Raw genomic sequence first — 17,293 nt, forward strand, 5'->3', positions numbered from 1 at the left:
CAGATCATGTGTGTTAAAGCAGTTTTCCTCTTTTCCCCCTCATCAGTGTTTTGCTCTCCTTCTTGTCCCTCCTCTCCAGGGCTGGCCCTGTGTGATGAAGTCAAGGACATCCTGAGTGATGCTGAGCTCCCAGACCTGAAGGCCAACCTGCTGCTCCCTGAAGATGTGGCCCTGCGCAATCTTCCGCCTCTGAAAAATGCACACAAGAGGTTTAACTTTGAGCAGGACCGGCCCATTTTCTCAGCAGTTGAGGAGGTGAGTTGGGGTAAATCCTGAAAAAAGTCAGACCTGGATTGTTGTGTTGTGTGGGTCCTCCTCCCAGCACTTGACGGCTTGGGCAGAGGTTTATGGAGCAGGTGTGGAGGGGTGCTGCTGATGTTTCCTAACATTTTCTTGGGTTGAGGTAGCCCAGACTGCTGGCACCCCCGAACCTTCTGGCTAGCTGTAGCCTTTCCTGCAGTCTCTGACTTCAGAAGAGATCAGAAACATCCATCAGAATTAGGCGTTTAATATCAGTTCCTGCCTTTTTCAAAAGCGTGAGCTGCAGCTCGGCGCTGCCTCAGGCCGCAGTGCCGTGGCTGCTGTGGCTGGTGACTGCCTGCTGCTTCCTTGCAGTCTGTCGTGCGGATCTGCTGCATTCGGAGCTTTGGCCACTTCATTACCCACTTGCAAGGCAGCATCCTGCAGTTCAACTCGGAGCTTGGGATCTTCATCAGCATAGCACAGTCAGAGCAAGACAACTTGCTGCACCAGGCCCAGGCCCAGTTTCACATGGTGAGTTGGTAGAGGTGAATGAATTCTCTGTACTTGGCACAGTTTCCTGTAGGTTACTCTTAAGTTGTAACTATAATCACAGATCTTTGAGAGGAGATGAAAGTTCTGTTTCTTAAAGCTATTCCAGTGTCCCCTTTTCACCCTGGAAGTGTTTCTGGAAGTGTGTGCTAGTGTCAGCTGGTGTGTTTCCTGCTAACTGATATGGAAGTTTGGTTTTGCAACTAGGCTGCAGAGGAAGCTCGTCGGAACAGGCTCATGAGAGACATGGCTCAGCTTCGACTGCAGGTAGGAGATGCCGGTTCCAGCCTGAAAACCAGCAGGGTAGTGGCTGGAATGTCAGATCCTGGGAAGGGGGAACTCTCTGCTCCCATCCCACACAGAGGCAGTAAGTCCATTCTGCATAGATCAAACTGTAGAATATTTCAAGTTGGAAGGGCTCCCATAAGGATCACGGAGTCCAGGTTCCTGCTCCTCACAGGGCTACTTAAAACTAAACTGAATGCCCAAGAGTGTTGTCGAGGCACTCCTCGAGCTCTGGCAGGCTTGGTACCACAACCGCTTTCCTGGGGAGCTTGTTCCAGGAACCAACCACCCTCTGGGCGAAGAACCTTTTCTAATGTTCAGCCTGAACTTGCCCTGATGCAACAATGAAGCTGGAAATTAAATGAACCATTTCCTCATGTCCTATTGCTAGTCAGCACCTCCTGCTCGCTGACCCCTTTGAGGAAGGTGTAGGCTGTGATGATGTCACCCTCAGCCTTCTCTGCTCCAAGCTGAGCAAACTGACACTCTCTAATATTTCGATGCCCCTCCTACATCAAGGTGCCTCAAACTGTTTGCAGTACTCGAGGCGGGACTGCACTGGGCAGTGCAGAGTGGGACCATCACCTCTTGCTGACCCTCTGCTGCATCCAGCCTTCTGTTCTGTATGCTTGGAGGTTGGAAGGGCCTGGTGGAACTTTGCAGGGCAAGTCTTGCCCCATTTGGTGGTGTGTTTCAGCATAAATGTGAAGCGAGTGTCTCTGCATGTGTGTTTTCAGCTGGAGGTGTCTCAGCTGGAGGGAAGTCTCCAGCAGCCCAAGGCGCAGTCAGCCATGTCTCCTTACCTTGTTCCGGACACCCAGGCCCTCTGCCAGCACCTGGCTCTTGTCAAGCAGCTGGCCAGTAGTGGGAGGTTCATCATCATCATCCCTCGAACAGGTATGGGGACTCCACACCAGGTAACCGTCAGTGGCTGCCTGCCCCGTCCCTTCTGTGCTGGGAGCAGGCCCCAGGGGCCATGGGTGGTGGCTTTTCCTCCTCCTGCTCTTATCCTTGACTTCTTCTGGAGCAGTTGCAACACCATTTTGATGTGTTGCTTTTGAGGCCTGTTCTCTGTGTGGCCCATGCTTGGGATTTTGACAGAGTGTGTCAGAACAGCTGAGAGGAGAGAGGTCCTGTTCCTCCTCTGCCTCTCCTGTGGCAGCTATGCATCAGACAGAGTTCTGTGGAATGGGGAGTACTTGATGCCTCTGGATTCGTTTGCAGAAGTAGAACTGTAAGCAAGATGGTTTTCTGTTTTGTTTTGTTTTTTCTGTTAGTTATCGACGGCCTAGACTTCCTGAAAAAGGAGAACGCCGGTGCTAGGGACAGCATTCGGTATCTGGAAGCAGAATTTAAAAAGGGAAACAGGTAAGAGCAGGAGAGGGGTAGGATTTTCCCTTGCTTTTGGAATGGGTGGGCTTTGGGGTGGGAGCAGGCTGTGGATCACTTGGAGCAGAGTGAGGAGTGGGCCGAGGAAAAGCCAGACTTCAGGAATGGGAAGGTGTTGAAGGAGCAGATTGAGCAGCTGGTTCTTCAGATGTGCTGGTAGTTGGTGCTCAGCTGTGAAGCACAGCTGCTTCTGGGGAATGGTGGAGTTGCATCCCTGTCACTGTATAAACTGGAGTGGTGACCTTTGCTACTGCACTGGGAGTGCTGCAAGAGCCGGATTGATTGTGCCTGGGTGCTCTGCAGGAGCACAGTTGAGAGGACAGACTGCATCTCTGAGGCCAGTGTCAGGGCTGGTGGGCTTGAGACGTGGTACTGTGAGTGGCATGTGGGAATGGTGGTGAGGCAGGGAGGTGATCGAAGGGATTCACAGAGGATTCCTTGGATGGACCTTTGGGTGTTAAATTTGGGTTGGTGGAAGCCCTGCAGCACCCAGAGGAGCTGCTGTGGAGTGCTGACTTTAAGCCTGTGTGACGGTCTCCATACGAACTCAGAGACTCTGCTCTCTCCTCAGGTACATTCGTTGCCAGAAAGATGTTGGGAAGAGCTTTGAGAGGCATAAATTGAAGAGACAAGATCTAGATGCCTGGTAAGATTTCAGCATCTGAAGGTATCTGAGCTCAATTCCCAGCAGGCAGGTGGCTTTGGGGAGAGGTGGTGGCACTGGGACCCACTGCAGAGCTTGTTCTGTGTGAGTAATGATGAAATTCCCTGGAGACAGGGACAGCCATCTGTGCATGTAATACCAAGCACTCTGTGCTCAAAAGGGTCTCAGAAAAGTCCTTAACGGGAACAAGAAAGCAGCCCTGCTTCCCACTTACCCTCCCAAGCAGACGTGGTCTTCTCGCTGACCTTCCCCTCTGTTTCTCTTGTCTGTCAGGAATCTCTATAAAATACTGGACAGCTGCAAACAATTGACAGTGTCCCAGGGCAGTGGAGAGGATGACACCACGGGAATGGTCACCATCATCACGGGCTTCCAGCTGGAGGACTCGAGCATGTTCTCGGTGCCCATGCAGGTCAGTAGCTCTTTTCTGGCCAAGCTGAGTCATTCTGCTTCCCAGCAAGGATATAATATGATTCATTGGCAAGAGAATTTTTTTTTTTTTAATGTTTTGTTGCCTTGGCTAATAACTGGCCTGGTTTCCCCAAAGTTACTTTATACGTTGAGATTCTTTATTCCTTCAAGGCTTCTTGATTTTGTGGTACAGAGTATTCTGGGAAAGGTGGGAGAATTGAATTTCATGTCTGTGCAGGTGTCTTGTACCAAAGCAACGAGAATTGGGAGGATTTGGCCTTCCAGCTGTGCCAGGCTGCTGGAGAATCCCTGGGTTGGGAATGGCAGCTGTCTTGTCGAGGCAGGTTAAAAATTAACCACCTGTTTTGTCTGTGTTTGCTTGCAGTCTGCCATCCAGGCAGCCGCCAATGCCAGCATAGAGATAAAAAATGTTCTGGAGTTCTACAAGCAGTGGAAAGAGATGGGCTGATGGTCAGAAAGGCATCGGGCTGGTGAACCTTTCTCTCCCCCTCTCGGAACGTGCAGCGTCTGAACGAAGGAAACAACAATCTGGGCGACACTTAAGACACGAAGAAGCAGCAGCAGCAACAGCAACAAAAATACCTACCCAAACGAATTAAAAAAAAATAATCCAATGTGGGCACGCACACCGACACCCTCCACCTGCATCCTGACCAGACGGCTGTACAGCTCTGATGGCGCCAACTGCTCTGAGAGACGCCCCGTGGTGTGGCCGGGGCAGAGCTCTGCCCTTCTCCCAGTCGGCAGAGATGGGCGAGAGACGGGCAGTCCTTCATTCCCCTCCTTCCTCCCAAAGCTTGCTTGGCCAGCAGAAACAGGCTGGTGGTTCAAAGCATGGACTTAACTTCAGCAAAACCAAACCAGTGCAGCAGAAAGAGAACCCTCCGGCTTGGGAAAGAAGATCCAAAGAGTGTTTTGCTCTTGTTCGGCAATCTGGGGACAGGAAAGCGGATAGTATTTTTCCCTCCCCCCTTTTGAATTAATTATTTTTCAAGGGTTTTTTCCTTTTAATTTTTAGTTTTTATACATATGAATAATATTAAAAAAAAAAAAGGAGTTCCCTTCAGGTTCTGGATACTCTTCCAATGTCAGAAAGAAAAGGAAACACTTATGCTATTTAAAAGGGGGGGAAAGCTCTTAATATAATTTTTTTTGTCTTAGAACAAGCATATTTATTTCCTTTCCCAGGCCCCCAAGGAGTGGGCTCCATGCAAAGGGATGTTGGTCTGTGAGGAGGGAGCAGCCCCACATTGTGCACTCCACTCTCCCTGGGAGCTGCACGCTTCACGAGCGACACGAACTCGACCACGCTGCTCCAGGGAGGCCACAGGACTCTGTGCCTCCATCCGCAGTTTCTCCCACTTTGCTTCCAGCATTAGACCTTGGAGAAAAGGAGGAATCCAGTATAAGAACTGGAAGAGAGAGACAAGCTGGGAGGGATTTAAACCATTAATGCTCAAATGCTTGGCCTGAGCACTGCAACCCTGGGATGGAGCAAATGTCTCCAAAGGACCCAAAGCCTCTTTTTCATCTTTTCTTTTTTTCCCTTTTTTATCCCCCTAAATCTTTCAATAGGATGTGGAGGAGGAAGGAGAATCTCAAAGCCATTATTTTCTGCTGGTTGTTCGATGCACCACTGCTGCAATGCCGTGCTAGAGATGGTGACAGAGCTGGAGTGTTTGTGTCCCCCTTTCTCGCGTCCTTCTGGGCTGGCAGAGGCGGTGCCGTGACCACTGCTGCCCGGGAGCACTGAGCTCACGGACTGTTCCATGCTTTTTGCATCCCAGACAGGAGGGCTGATGCTACCTGGATGGATGCTGGAAGAGCTGGTTCCCCAGGTGACCTGTGAGGGATCCCACAGACCTCCATCCTGACAGCATCTCACGCAACCTGTGTCTGACACGCTGTCACTTGGCCGGTGCTCGGATATGAAGCTGCAGGTTGCTTGCAGGGCAGCAGGAGAGGGGCTGGGCAGTCTCTTCATGCTCCCTCTTGCCTCTCTGTGCCCACGGAACAGATGTCTTCATCCACATGAACCAGCAGCAGCTATGCAAGTACAAACCACTGGAGTCTTCTGTGTTCTCACATGGGCCAGCCGGAAGCTGCTACAGCCAGGGTGTAACATGAGAAGCTGAGTCACATACTCCACCCTGTCCAGGCTCCGAGCATGGTGTGTTGTACTGCAGGGGTGGGATGTTCCTTGTTTTCAGGTAAAAACTAAAAATACCAGCACAAGTACCAGAAGATTCATTTCGATTCCAGTTCCAGCTCTTTTGCAGCACAGCAGAGGGAAATGCCAATCTCCATGGTACAGCTAGTTCATCCCTGGAGGCTGGCAGGCTGGTTGTGAGGGACAGGGGTTTCCCTGCAGGATTTTCCCTTTTACAGCTTCTCCTGAAACTCACAGTACTTTGCTTGGCTAAGCCAAGAAAAGGTCATATGCAGGACAGCAGGTCAGAGACTCCGGCACACCTTGGGGATTCTTGGAGATCTGAGATGGGTTGTGAAGCTCCCAGTCACTCTTTCCTCCAGTGGTTTTATTTGAAGCCATTTGTTTGTGTAGCTCATTATTTCTGTTTGATGGGGTGGAAAAAGAGAAGGGAATCGCCTTGTGGGACTGCTCTTGAGGTGAAACCCTCCTTGTCTGGCAGGGGGCACGGAGAGTTGGTGTGCTCTGCTTTTTCCTGCTACTGAAGAAACCCCACCCCGATCCTGGCTGCTGAGCACAGCAGAGGAGTCTGGGGGTCACTGGGGCTGAGCCCGGTGTGTGCATCCTGAGAGCCTCAGTGCCCGCCTTGGGGCCGTGCTTGGGGTTGGTGAAGAGAAGCATTGCTGGGCCATGGTCAAAGCAGTGAGGAGCTGGGGCAGACCTCAGCTTCACTCCCGGTCGAGCATTCCTTAGGTCCTGGCTGGATCTTGAGGGGAGAGCAGTACAGGTAAAGCAGCAGCCCAGAGGGAATTCCTGTCTCACTGATGGCAAGTGTTTCAGTTGTTGGCAAGTGTTTCGGTTCTTGCAGCTCCCGCATCTGTGCAGGGTGGCAGCTGGGAGCCAAGTGCTGGGCGGTTGGGCAGGCTGAGGAGGATCTGTGTTCTGAGCCACTGAGGCCTTGTGTGGGCACAGGATGCAGTTTAAGAACAAAAGTAAATAGATTCAGTTTCTGTAACCAGAGCTTTGGAGCCCATGTGGGACTGCATGGCAACAGCAGGGGCTGCTCACAACTCTCCCTTAGTCACTGCTCTAGTCCCCTGAGGGGCTGGTTTAATATTCCCAGGTTTTGCATACCTGGAGGGTAGGAAGATGCCCTCACCATGCAATGGGGAATCCTGACTGCCCCCATGGCCCCTTTCACTCTGGGCTGGATGGGGAGGGATTGTGACCTTTAAAAGGGGCACCAGAATGGTCCCTATGCCACCCTCCTCCTCTCCAGAGCACACAGTCATGCTTGAGGACCTGGTGAATAGTTACTGGATTTGCATCCCCAGTCAGAGATACCTGGAGCTGAAGAACTGGGAGGCTCCACAGTGTGGTAGCAGAGCAGCCTTGGGGAGATGGCATGGAGTGTCCTCCAGCAAGCGTGACCTTCTGAGGGGACTCAAACGTGTCATCCCCAGGCTTGGGGTAAAGGAAGGCGCTTCTCAGCCCCCCATCCCAGCACTCAGGATGAGCTGGAGTTTTCTCCCTGGGGATAAATTGAACAGATCTGCTCTCTCCAGGGGCCACTGCGTTTCTCCCCTGGCATGGTGGTTGCTGATACGACGTGGCTCTTGGGGTGGAAGCAAACAGGATGGTCTGTGGGAGGCTCTGTGCAGCCTGTGGCTGCTGTGGTGCTGCAGCGGGGGCTCCCCGAGAGCCCCCCACCCTGTGCACCTGGTCCAAGCCAGAACTGTGAGCTGCCTCATCAAGAGAGCATCAGGCAGTATGGAGACTGTGCAGGCTCTGGCCATGGCTCTTCCCTGCAGTGCTGCTTCTGCACCAACTCCAGGCTTGCCCTGGAGCAGCTGTAAGTCAGTCCGGTAGTGCCCGCTGTTCTGGGAAGGAGAGCAAACAGAAAAACCATCTTGTGGGCTGAAAACAAGGGTTTTCATGTGTTTTGGTGTGTTTCTTGGATTTGGTTTTTCTCTTCATTACCACCCTGTTGAGCTGTTGGGGGTTTTTGGGGTGACCCCACACTGGGAGGACACAGGTCTGTGGTGGCTGAGGCTGGCTGGGCTGTCCCCACAGCATGGTGGACACAGTCGCTGGTGCTTGTTGGGCTTCTGCTCCATGGTTTCATGGGCTGTTCCAAGCAGCTTCTCTGCTCCCATCCTTGCTTGGCTTGAGGCCACCCGCAATGCCTCGGGTTTTGTCTCGCATCTTCAATTTAGGGCTCTTTTCCTTCTTGGTGTGCAGCAGCAGTGGCCAGGCCGGCCAGCGTGGGGACAGGGCGGGCTGGCACAGGGGCTGTGTCGCTGGCCTTGCCGCCTGCAGTGAGGGGACTGGGTTTGAGGCGAGGGACAATCACCTCTCCTCAGCCCTCATGTGGCACACGGGCTTGCAGAGCCAGGGAGGATCGCTCTCAATGAGGGGCGAGGGGATGTGGGGCCCAGCTGGGCGAGGAGGGGCTGGGGCTCCTGGCATGTGTCTGACCATGGTCTGAACACGGTGACTGGCTTAATAAAATACCAGGTGTTTGTACTTCGTGTCCTGTGGTTGTTCCCAGCCCATCCCACCTTTCCTGTGCAGCCCTGGAGCTGAGTGCATTTTCCAGCTGTAAATCCACTCTCAAGCATATGCTTTGCTGACTGAACTTCCCAGTAAAGAAGTGCAGGTGGGTCCTTCCTTATCCCTGTGATGGGAGTAGCATTTCCCTTGCCACCTCTGTGATTTGGGATGACTTCATCCTCTTGCTAGGACTCTGCATGCTGCTGCCACAGGAGCACCCCTGACCCTGCACAAGGACCTGCCGTGGCTCATTGGGGCCCCTCACTTAACAGGGGAAAGGGGGTGGAGAAGCAGGTGACAGGGAAAGTGTAAATTTTCTAAATGTGTAACTTTTCAGTGTCCAGTTGAGGCGCTGGGAGAGGGTGGGCTGGGGGCTGCAGGCTGGAGATCAGGCTCTGCAAGGGTCCCACCATGCCCTGGTGCCAAGGGCAGCTGAGGGGTGTTCTGTAGGGAAAGGAAATAAATCAGTATTCCTGCCCTGAATTCATTGCCGTCAAAGCTCCCTGATTTGCTTCTCCTGTCATAATTCTCTCTCCCTCTCGGATTCTTTGGAGGCTGCTACTGGCAGGAAGGTCAGAGAGGGGGGTTGTGAAAGGGCAAATCCAGCTTCAGTCCCCAGCGGGGAAATGGGCTGTGGGCAAGACCTGCCCAGTCCCAACGCCAAGCAGGCAGAAAGGGACTGTCACTGCTGGCTCCATCCCCTTCAACAGGGCTGGGAACGCCTCTTCCAGCTTGGGAGGGCCGTGCCAAGAGGCTGCCGGCCCCATAACAAACCCTGAGCCTCCATCATCAGTCCGTGCAGGATGGTGTTGCTGTGGGAGGGTCCGTGGGTGGGGGTTTGTCCCACAGCCCTTACATGGGAACGGACTGAGGTGAAATTGAAGCAGAAAAAGGCCACAACCCTGGTCAGGGGTTGGGGCTCCTGGTCCTGCTTGTTGGGGAACTGAATCCTCAAGGACCCCCAGGAGCCGCTGTCTCTCCAACCCCACTCACTGCCTGTTCCCCTCTTCTGTGCCTCTGCTTCCCACTTCTGCTACAGACGTGTCACTCCCCTGCCTGGGTTTGCTGTGTCTCATGTTGGTTATTTTGGAGGGACTGCTCAGCACCAGGGTCTGCATCTTAGGCCCTCCCTTTGGCCTCCTGCCAACAACCCTGGGTTCAAGTGACTTCCTCTTGGCTGGGGCCACCAGAACAGCAGAGCCCTGGTGTGGACCAGCCTGCACCTTGGGCTCTTCGGGACAGCCATAGGGTGTTTTTGAGCTGCTCATGCGGTGCCCAGCACTCAACACAAGTCCTCTGGGGATCAATAAATCCCCAAAGATAGGGGCTTTGGAAAGCATCCATCCTGCTGCAGCTCCTCGCTCCTCTCTTTCCTGAGCTCCATGCAGCTGCAGCAGGAACCTTCTGCTGGCATTTGCCCCCATGGGCTAAGCCGGAGCTGCTGCCCGCCCTCCTGCTGCCAGGTCAGTTTTGTTTCCCCAAACTTGCTTTCTCCACCTCTTCCCTCCCAGATGGGAGGACCCTGGTGGGACCCTGCACTGTGCCCCGGTGGGTGTTTTTGAGGCCCCCTGCATGGACCTGCACTTGGCTTTGTCACCTGCCCTGGCTCTCCCAAACTTGGTGGCATTTAAGGTCCAGTGCCCAGAACCGCCTTCCAGTGGCCCCTCCAGCGCTGGAGGCTCCCGTGTGCCCCCCGTGCACGGTAAGGGGTCGTGTCTTCAGCAGGAATTTGAGGGGATCTCAGCCAAGGCAAGGCTGTGGCAGGGTAGGCGATCTGTCCAGCACAAAGCTGCCTTTGAGCCCGGCAGGGGCCCCGTCTGCCCCTTTTGCAGTGAGTGGGAGCTGCCGGGGAGGGACCCGGGATGGAGCCAGGAGAAGGGCAGCCAGCAGCAGTGGCAGGACTGAGACCTCTGGCCCATGGCAGTGGTGAGGAGGGGGCTCTGCAGGGCAGCTGCAGGAGGGGATGCCCACACGGCAGCAGCCACCGTACCACTGGTGCTTCTCGCCAGCACTGCTCTGGCTTCTGCTGGGGGCAGAGCAGCAGGAAGTTTCTCCAGATACTTTTGGTTCATTTTGGGTTTTCCTCCCTCTAAACCACTGTGTGAGTTTTGGGCTGAGGGGTGAGTGGGATGCTTATGGCACCCCTCGTGCTGCTGAGCTGCTCTCCCTGTTGCCCCAATTTCCCCAGCTGCCCAGTTCAGTGTCCTTCATCAGGCCTTGCATAACAACTTTGCTGGGCTGGGAAATGGGGGGCTGCAGGGTGTCTCTGGGGGCTTGCTCCTGCCGTGATGGTCCTAAGCCTTCATCTGCCAGGGACATCCCTAGGGTTGGGAGCCTCTCTGGGGGGAGGGTGTACAGTGGCGTGGGGGATGAAGCAGGATCTCCTTCTTTCCTGCAGCACCCTGGACCCCTGACCAGCCCCCACCCCTGACCCTGATCTGCTCCCCCATTCTGGGCCTGAGGTCCTGATCCTGTCCAGTCAGTAGCTCTCTGTGAGAGTCAAACAGAAAGCAGGCTTTGCCGCTTACAACCTTGGAAAAAGCCAGGAGCCTTCCTGGGTGTGTCTGTCCTGGCTCCTGCAGCCACAATCCCCATCCCCCGGTGGGCTTGGTCCTGAAGACCCAACCTCTCTCTCACCCTGAGTGCTGTGGCCCCACCATGCTGCAGGTAAAGCTGGAGCAGGTCTCCAGGGTCCACCAGGTGCCTTGGGTATGTGTGGCTGGGGGAAGGGGAGGCTCTGTCCCCAGGTTTCTTCCCCCGGTTCCCTCATCCAAGGTGGGAAATCCCCTGGACTCCCCATGAAACCTTGTTCTAGCTGGGAGATAACTCCCAGACCACTCTGTCTCAGTTCCCCGCCCACCACGATTCCAAAGCAGCTCTTGGGCTGCCCCACTTCCCCTGCGGTGTCCCTTGACCAGCCCCGCTGTCCCCACAGATCTTCTGGGAGGATGGGATCATGTTGGGGTACTGGCACCCCTAGAGCTAGGCCATTGACTGTGTCCTCAGCTCCTTTCAGAGGATGAATGAGATAGGCAACATCTGGACACACTTCCTGCTGACCTGGTGGGGATGGGGACAGGGATGGAGATGAGAATGGGAATAGGAATGGTGATGGGCATGGGGATGGAGATGGGATGGGAGCAGGGACAAGAATGGGGGCGATGAAATGATGGGATGGAAATGGGGACAGGGACAGTTGTGGAGGTTGTGGAGATGGGGACAGGGTTGGGGATGAGAAGAGGATGGAAATGGGAACAAAGAAAGGCTGGCGATGGGGACAGGGATGGGGTTAGGGAGAGGGCTGGGGACAGGGATGGGGGTAGGGACACAGACAGGGACAGGGATAGGGATAAGGAGGGGATGGAGATGAGGATGGGGACAAGGATGGGGGTAGGGACAGGGACACAGCTCATCACAAAACATGCTGTGCCAGCAGCTGTTTCATGCAGCACTGCCTGGTGCTTTTGTCCTCCCTGGAGATCTGCTGGGAGCCTCAGCACTGGCCACTGCTTATCTGCCTGCTGCTTGTCTGCCCCTATCCCTTTGCCCCCAGCTGTGCCCACCTCTTCAGCTCCTGGTACCTGCCCACCACATCTGCTGCATCTGTGACTGTGGAGCTCTCAGCTTCTACAGCCTGGGGGAGGCTCAGTGATCTCGGGCTGGCACAGGGATGGCGCTGGGGCAGGGACAGGGAGCTGCAGGCCCCATGACATGGAAGTGTGTGTCTGTCAGAGGCTGCACGTCTGCCTGTGGGTGCCTACACAATGCCAGACTCCTGGCTCAGCGATGTTTGGCACTGTTGCTTTGTCCCTGTGGCTGTTTTGAACTCCTTCATCTGCACTGGCCTCTCTTGCTATTCCCAGCACATTTGGGATGAGGAAACTGGTGCTGGAGGTTTCCTCCTTCTCAGATTTTTGGTTGTCTTGGTGATTCCCCCTGTTGAGGCCCAAAGCCAAGGTTTTCGCAGGGTCCTCGCTGTGGGAGCTGACAGGGGTCTGTGCCCCTCCACCCATTCCCCCTTCACAAATTCTCTGAGCTGGAGCGTCCTCAGCTGAGCAAAGTGCTGCAGGCGGCTTTCGTGTGCCCCTTCCTCTACGACAGCCTCCTGCTCTTCTACCGGGTGGGTTGGGTGGCCCAGGGCAAGAGTAGGGTGCCCCCACTACAGGGGTGGCCAGGGTGCTTCCAGAGGGTGGTTCTCACCCTCCTCCCCACAGCTCCTCTGCTGCTGCTGGTGTGACTGTGCCTGGAGTGAAGTCGTGGTCAGGTACTGCCACCGCCTGCTCTTCGTGCTGCTCACCAGCTTCCTCTTCACATCTCACCTGCCCACGTGCCTTGTGCCCGGCTGCTCTGACTGCACCAGTGAGCAGCAACCCCCCGTGCCCCCCACTGCCATGGCTCCTGTCCCCTGCCCCCAAAGCAGCCCCTTGCAGCAGGAGCTGCACAAGGATCCCCAGCATCCATGGGTGCTGGCCTCTCAGCCTGGCAGGACACAGCCACCAGCTGTTCCACATCTGTTCTGTGCTGGGCCCCCCCCTTGCAGCTGGAGGCCATCCTCTGTGATGTGTGCATGCACCAGGCCTGGCTGTGGGGCCACCTGAGCCCCACTGGGATCCCAAACACCTCCAGCACTGCTGGGCTGGCCCTTGTGGGCAACACCGCCATCATCAGCGCCTTGACTGTGGCCTTGCCCAAGACCCCCGGTGGCCCTGGCCGCCCCCCAGGCGTCCCCACTGGGGCTGGGCACTGGAGGGACCCGGGACACCGTGTGAGGGGCTGGGCTGCGGAGCCTGGGAGGACGCAGCATCCTGGCAGCTTCTTTGTGGTGGACCCCGCTGTCGGGTGTCTTGCAATGTCCCTCTCCCCCACCTCATCCCTCTGCACCCCGACTGTGCCTTAGTTCTCCCAATGCAAACCAGTAATGATTCCATGAATTTGGGGCAGGGACAATATGTCATCCGATGTGGGGACCCAGCAGTGCATGCGTGCATGTGTGTGTCAAGGTTAATGAGTAATTAAGGTGGTTTGTGATGAAATCCCTGGTCAGGCCCCAGGGCCTCAGGGTGCACGGAGCAGCTCTGCTGTTCCCCAATAACCCCATGCTTGGGAGAAGCAGCTTTAAATTAAACTGGAATAATGATGGTGCAGCTCTGGGCTCGTCACTGCTGGGAGCAGGATCTGGGGGTGGTAGCACTGCTTCTCCTTGGAGCCTGGGGGGGGACAGGGAGGAAATCAGGAGTCCTCAGCTGTGTGGGGTGGGGTGACATGGGGCACATCCACTGCAGCCTCCCACCCACCCACGCCCCAAGCTTGGGAAGGAATTGGCTCCACCATTTGCATTTATTCCTTTCCAGGGCTAACAGAAAGGGTGAGAGGGTGAAGGTGTAAAGGGGGAGCTGACGGCGGTTTCTGGGAGCTCAGCCCCTGCCCCACAGCACAGCAGGGCGTGGCTGGGGCTACACGAGGCCGTAGTAGCGCCGATAGGCCTCCTGAAATCCGATCTGGTCGGCCAGCTCGTCACAGTCGGGGTTGAGCTCGCACACCTCACGCTTGGCCTCCAGTGGGTCAGGCGGGGCTCCATAGGTGCTGCTGGGGACAAATGGGGGACTCAGGGGGTGTTGGGAGGTCCCATGGGAGCTGGGGGCTCCTGGGGAGGGGCTGAGCCAGCAGGCCTCCCCTCATCTGGGGGCCGTGATCCCTCGGCCAGCAGGACCAAGCACTACCTGTCATAGCCATAATTTCGCTTCTGTCTCTGCACCACCTCGGCGCTGGCGCGTCTGGAGACGAAGGCTGCAGGGACAGGGTGGTGGGTCAGGGGGGTCATGGCCCCCTCTCCCCAGGGCAGCGGGGCCCAGCAGCTGCGGTCACTCACCTTCAGAGCTGGGCGAGTCCTTGGTGCTGGTGGAGCCATCGGCAGCTGCAAGTGACACGGAGGGGTGGGTGGGCTCAGGAAAGCCCCATGTGGGCTCTCCTCTCACCACACTCCTTTTGGGGCTCAGATCCCTCACTGAGTTCCCCCAAACTGCTGAAGGATGTCCTGCTCCCTATCTCCCTGTTGCAGCCCCATGCCCCCCCACCCCAAGGCTCAGCAAATTTCTCCCAGTCCTTCTGCTCCCTCCTGAGCCCTTCCCAGGGCACAGAACCACCCCCACTGTCCCCATCAGCCCCAGACACCCCCGTACCTCTGCGGCAGAGGCCAAGGGTGAGCAGGGCCAAGAGGGTCAGCAGGACGAGGGACTTCATGGTGCCTTCCTGTGCTGGGCTGAGCACAGCCCCAGCTCCCTGGGTGTCTTTATAGGGTGCTGTGGCCTTGGCAAGGGGGGTGCATGGCCCCACCAGGGTTATTTCCAGCACATCCGCCATGGCTGGAGCTGCCGGCAGAGGTGGCAATTGTGGTTTGGGATGAACTTGGTCCCCCTATGCCCAGCCAGAGCCCACAAAGGGAGGGAAATGTGGCCCTGGGCCAGCGGGGGATTTGTTGGTGGGCCCAGCCCTGCTGGCATGGCAGCACCCAGTCCCCACTGGAATGGGTGAGGGGGCACTGGGGGCTCCTTGATGCACTCCCCAGTCACCCACTGCCCTGCCCCAGTTCCCACTGCTGGATCCCAGCATTGTCTTCTGTGACACGGGGAGACTTTCCTGCCAAAAACTGGGATTTTCGTCCATGTGCAGGGCCAGTGGTCGGGACTTGTTGACCCACTTTTGAGGGAGCAGCACAGGCTTCCTTTGTGGCATTGTCATGCCGGGCCCCTGGAGGAGGGTGAGCAGGTGCCCATGCCCTTGGTCTCCGCACAGCTCCTCCCTGCCACATGCCATGGCAGATGCTGCGTGGCCAGGGCAGTCAGAGCCCCTGAATAACATTCCTCTTTGGGATCCTGACCACTTTTTGATCCTGTAAATCCCAGCCCTGTCCTGAAAAGCGGAACTTGGAGGCTTTGGGGCAGAGGGAGGATAGAACTGCTGAACCAGAGCCTTTGTCAGACAAACCCGTAAAGTATAGAGTACATGGGCCAAGGACGTGGCAGGAGCCAAGCTGGGAACAACAGCCCCAATTTATTGAGATTCCAGCACAACAAGGGCAGGCACAGGGGAAATGGTTGCAGCCGCTCTGTCGCAGGCTCTAATTGCAAACAGAGGTTGGGGTGTGGTGCAAGCAGCCACTGCTGCTCCCCAGTTTGCCACAGGGCACGGCCTCTCCTTGGGGTGGAGACCACGGAACCTGCTGCCCTCAGTGGCTGCTGGACTCAGAACCTCTCTCAGTCTCCCTCAGGTGCGAGGGGACTCTCCTCATTCCCTGCCAGCCCCAGGAACAACCTGTGCACTCTGGAGGCACACGTCACTCGTGGGGCTCTGGCAGCGAGATCCCGGGAGCCTTCGCTTCCCCAGCCTGCAAACTTTCAATGAGGCCCTTAACAGATGACTCTGGGTGGGGAAAACCAGTCTGGTTCCAGAACAGAACATTAAACCCCTGTGCCACAAGCCCACAAAGTGGAAGCAGGGCCATTCCAACCTCTGCACAGACCCCCAGATACCTCAGGCTGCTGGGAGGGGACCAGGGCTGGAAATAACGTGGAAAACAGAACGGATGGTAATGAGGAACCTGGTGCAGCAGCTGCTGCCACATCTGCAACGGGTTTGAGCACATGGAGACTGAATGAACCTGCAAGCACAGGCAGGAACATGTGTGCTCCTGCTCGTGGGCTCCTCAGGTCTGGGCACGGTGTGGCTTGGGGCTTATGGCACTGAATTCTGTCTAATGCACAGCTAATATAGCTACAAAACCCCAAATGTGGCTTTGGAAACTGGAGTCAGGCCTGTCACAGCACTCAGGGGAGCAGATGAGAGCACAGACACACTTTGTGCCACTTGTCTCTGTCTAGCTGAGTAGGAAATAGGGAATTGCCATCCATTTCCAAAGATCCCAATGTTTTTTTTTGTTTCTTCGCCAAATCTGATCAAATGGTGCCAGTCCAGCAGCTGTTCCGGTTCCTCTGCAGTCTCCAGTGGCCTGATGGGGTGATTCTCAGTTTGGGTTCTGCGCACACCCTGTCCCATCGGTGCTTTGGGACAATTAACTGTCTCAGCAGAGCCCGTGGGACATTCTGAGGCCTCACTGGGGCTCCTGGAATGTCATGACGAGTTCTCGTTGCTCCTTACTGATTGCCTGGAAGGAACACAACCCACAGACCTCAACATGATGCTTCTCCCACCCTGCCACACTCAGGGAGGAAAGTGGGCTGAGTGTGTCACACACTGCTGTCCCCTGCATGCACAGAACATAACCCCCTCATCTCCCTCAGGAACATGCCACAGCCCACCCACTCCACAGGGAAAAGCACCTGAGACCTCCAGAGAAAATGCCCAGGCCTAAAGTTTCAGCAGGACTTGGCTGCTGGGGAGGTCTTGGAGAAGTGGAGGGTTTGAATGTCATTCCAGGCCCCACTGAGCCCCCTCCAGCGGGTGCTACAAGGAGGAGGTTGGTTTGGTTTGGTTTGGTTGGATCTGTTTTTACCTGCCAGGCCTGTTGGCGAGCCTGGATCAGCTGCTGCAACTCCGCAATCCTGTCCCTCCCCATCAGCACAGACTCAGCCACCTTCCTGTTCTCTTCCTCCTTCTCCCTGAGGACTCTGCGCAGGTAGGAGCGGTGCTTCAGGAAGTACGGCACCATGGCGCTGCGGACGTCGTCCTCGGGGATCCCGCTGGGCCGCCTGCGCACACAGCACGACCTGGGGCAGCCGGAGGGCCGGGATCCCGGCCGGCACCAGCCCCACAGAGCCCCACACTGTCCCACACAGCCCCACAGAGCCCCCACACAGCCCCACACAGCCCCCACAGCCCCTACACAGCCCCCACAGCCCCACAGAGCCCCACAGAGCCCCACACTGTCCCACACTGTCCCACACAGCCCCACAGAGCCCCCACACAGCCCCACACAGCCCCACACAGCCCCACACTGTCCCACAGAGCCCCACACAGCCCCACCCAGTCCCACACAGCCCCACAGAGCCCCCACACAGCCCCACACAGCCCCA

At 56.2% G+C, this 17,293-nt stretch overlaps 4 protein-coding genes across 5 annotated transcripts; 2 read left to right on the forward strand and 2 right to left on the reverse strand.

Annotated features, from left to right (window-relative positions):
- Window positions 1–46: 46 nt before the first annotated feature.
- LOC121672462 (protein SMG5-like) lies at window positions 47–8,237 on the forward strand (the record flags this gene model as incomplete). The annotated part of the gene is made up of 8 exons (XM_042045116.1): window positions 47–255; window positions 616–774; window positions 1,000–1,059; window positions 1,815–1,974; window positions 2,355–2,445; window positions 3,038–3,112; window positions 3,404–3,542; window positions 3,927–8,237. Coding segments are annotated over 8 exons (977 nt in total), but the record flags the coding sequence as incomplete, so codon positions are not given.
- A 1,599-nt stretch (window positions 8,238–9,836) lies between these two features.
- LOC121672459 lies at window positions 9,837–13,408 on the forward strand. The gene is given in 4 exon segments (XM_042045111.1): window positions 9,837–9,966; window positions 11,997–12,314; window positions 12,430–12,788; window positions 12,790–13,408. Coding segments are annotated over 4 exon segments (1,179 nt in total). The 3' UTR covers window positions 13,162–13,408.
- Window positions 13,409–13,600: 192 nt separating this feature from the next.
- On the reverse strand, window positions 13,601–15,050 carry LOC121672460 (osteocalcin-like). 2 transcript variants are annotated; one of them, XM_042045114.1, is made up of 4 exons: window positions 14,444–15,050; window positions 14,134–14,178; window positions 13,985–14,051; window positions 13,601–13,847 (listed from the first exon to the last, which is right to left on the reverse strand). In XM_042045114.1, the coding sequence occupies exons 1-4, from the start codon at window positions 14,622–14,624 to the stop codon at window positions 13,718–13,720; spliced, it is 423 nt and encodes a 140-aa protein (XP_041901048.1). In that variant the 5' UTR covers window positions 14,625–15,050; the 3' UTR covers window positions 13,601–13,717. The 2 variants fall into 2 exon arrangements, with proteins under 2 accessions (XP_041901048.1, XP_041901047.1); XM_042045113.1 differs by having other exon boundaries at window positions 13,601–13,850.
- Window positions 15,051–15,280: 230 nt separating this feature from the next.
- LOC121672461 (polyamine-modulated factor 1-like) lies at window positions 15,281–17,089 on the reverse strand (the record flags this gene model as incomplete). Its single annotated transcript, XM_042045115.1, has 2 exons — window positions 15,281–16,425; window positions 16,774–17,089. Coding segments are annotated over 2 exons (370 nt in total), but the record flags the coding sequence as incomplete, so codon positions are not given.
- Between the last annotated feature and the right edge of the window lie 204 nt (window positions 17,090–17,293).

This window comes from Corvus kubaryi, unplaced genomic scaffold, assembly GCF_017639235.1.
Source record: "Corvus kubaryi isolate FWS band 111438036 unplaced genomic scaffold, C.kubaryi_AGA036_p1.0 62170, whole genome shotgun sequence".
Taxonomy (NCBI): Eukaryota; Metazoa; Chordata; class Aves; order Passeriformes; family Corvidae; genus Corvus; species Corvus kubaryi.

What these genes read in the sequence shown, in the direction of transcription:
- LOC121672460 (XM_042045113.1), bottom strand. Translation starts at nt 14,624, where the DNA reads ATGGCGGATGTGCTGGAAATAACCCTGGTGGGGCCATGCACCCCCCTT. An exon ending in CCTTGGCCTCTGCCGCAGAG is followed by an intron (nt 14,179 to 14,443) that starts GTACGGGGGTGT and finishes TGTCACTTGCAG; the next exon opens with CTGCCGATGGCTCCACCAGC. An exon ending in CGAAATTATGGCTATGACAG is followed by an intron (nt 13,851 to 13,984) that starts GTAGTGCTTGGT and finishes ATTTGTCCCCAG; the next exon opens with CAGCACCTATGGAGCCCCGC.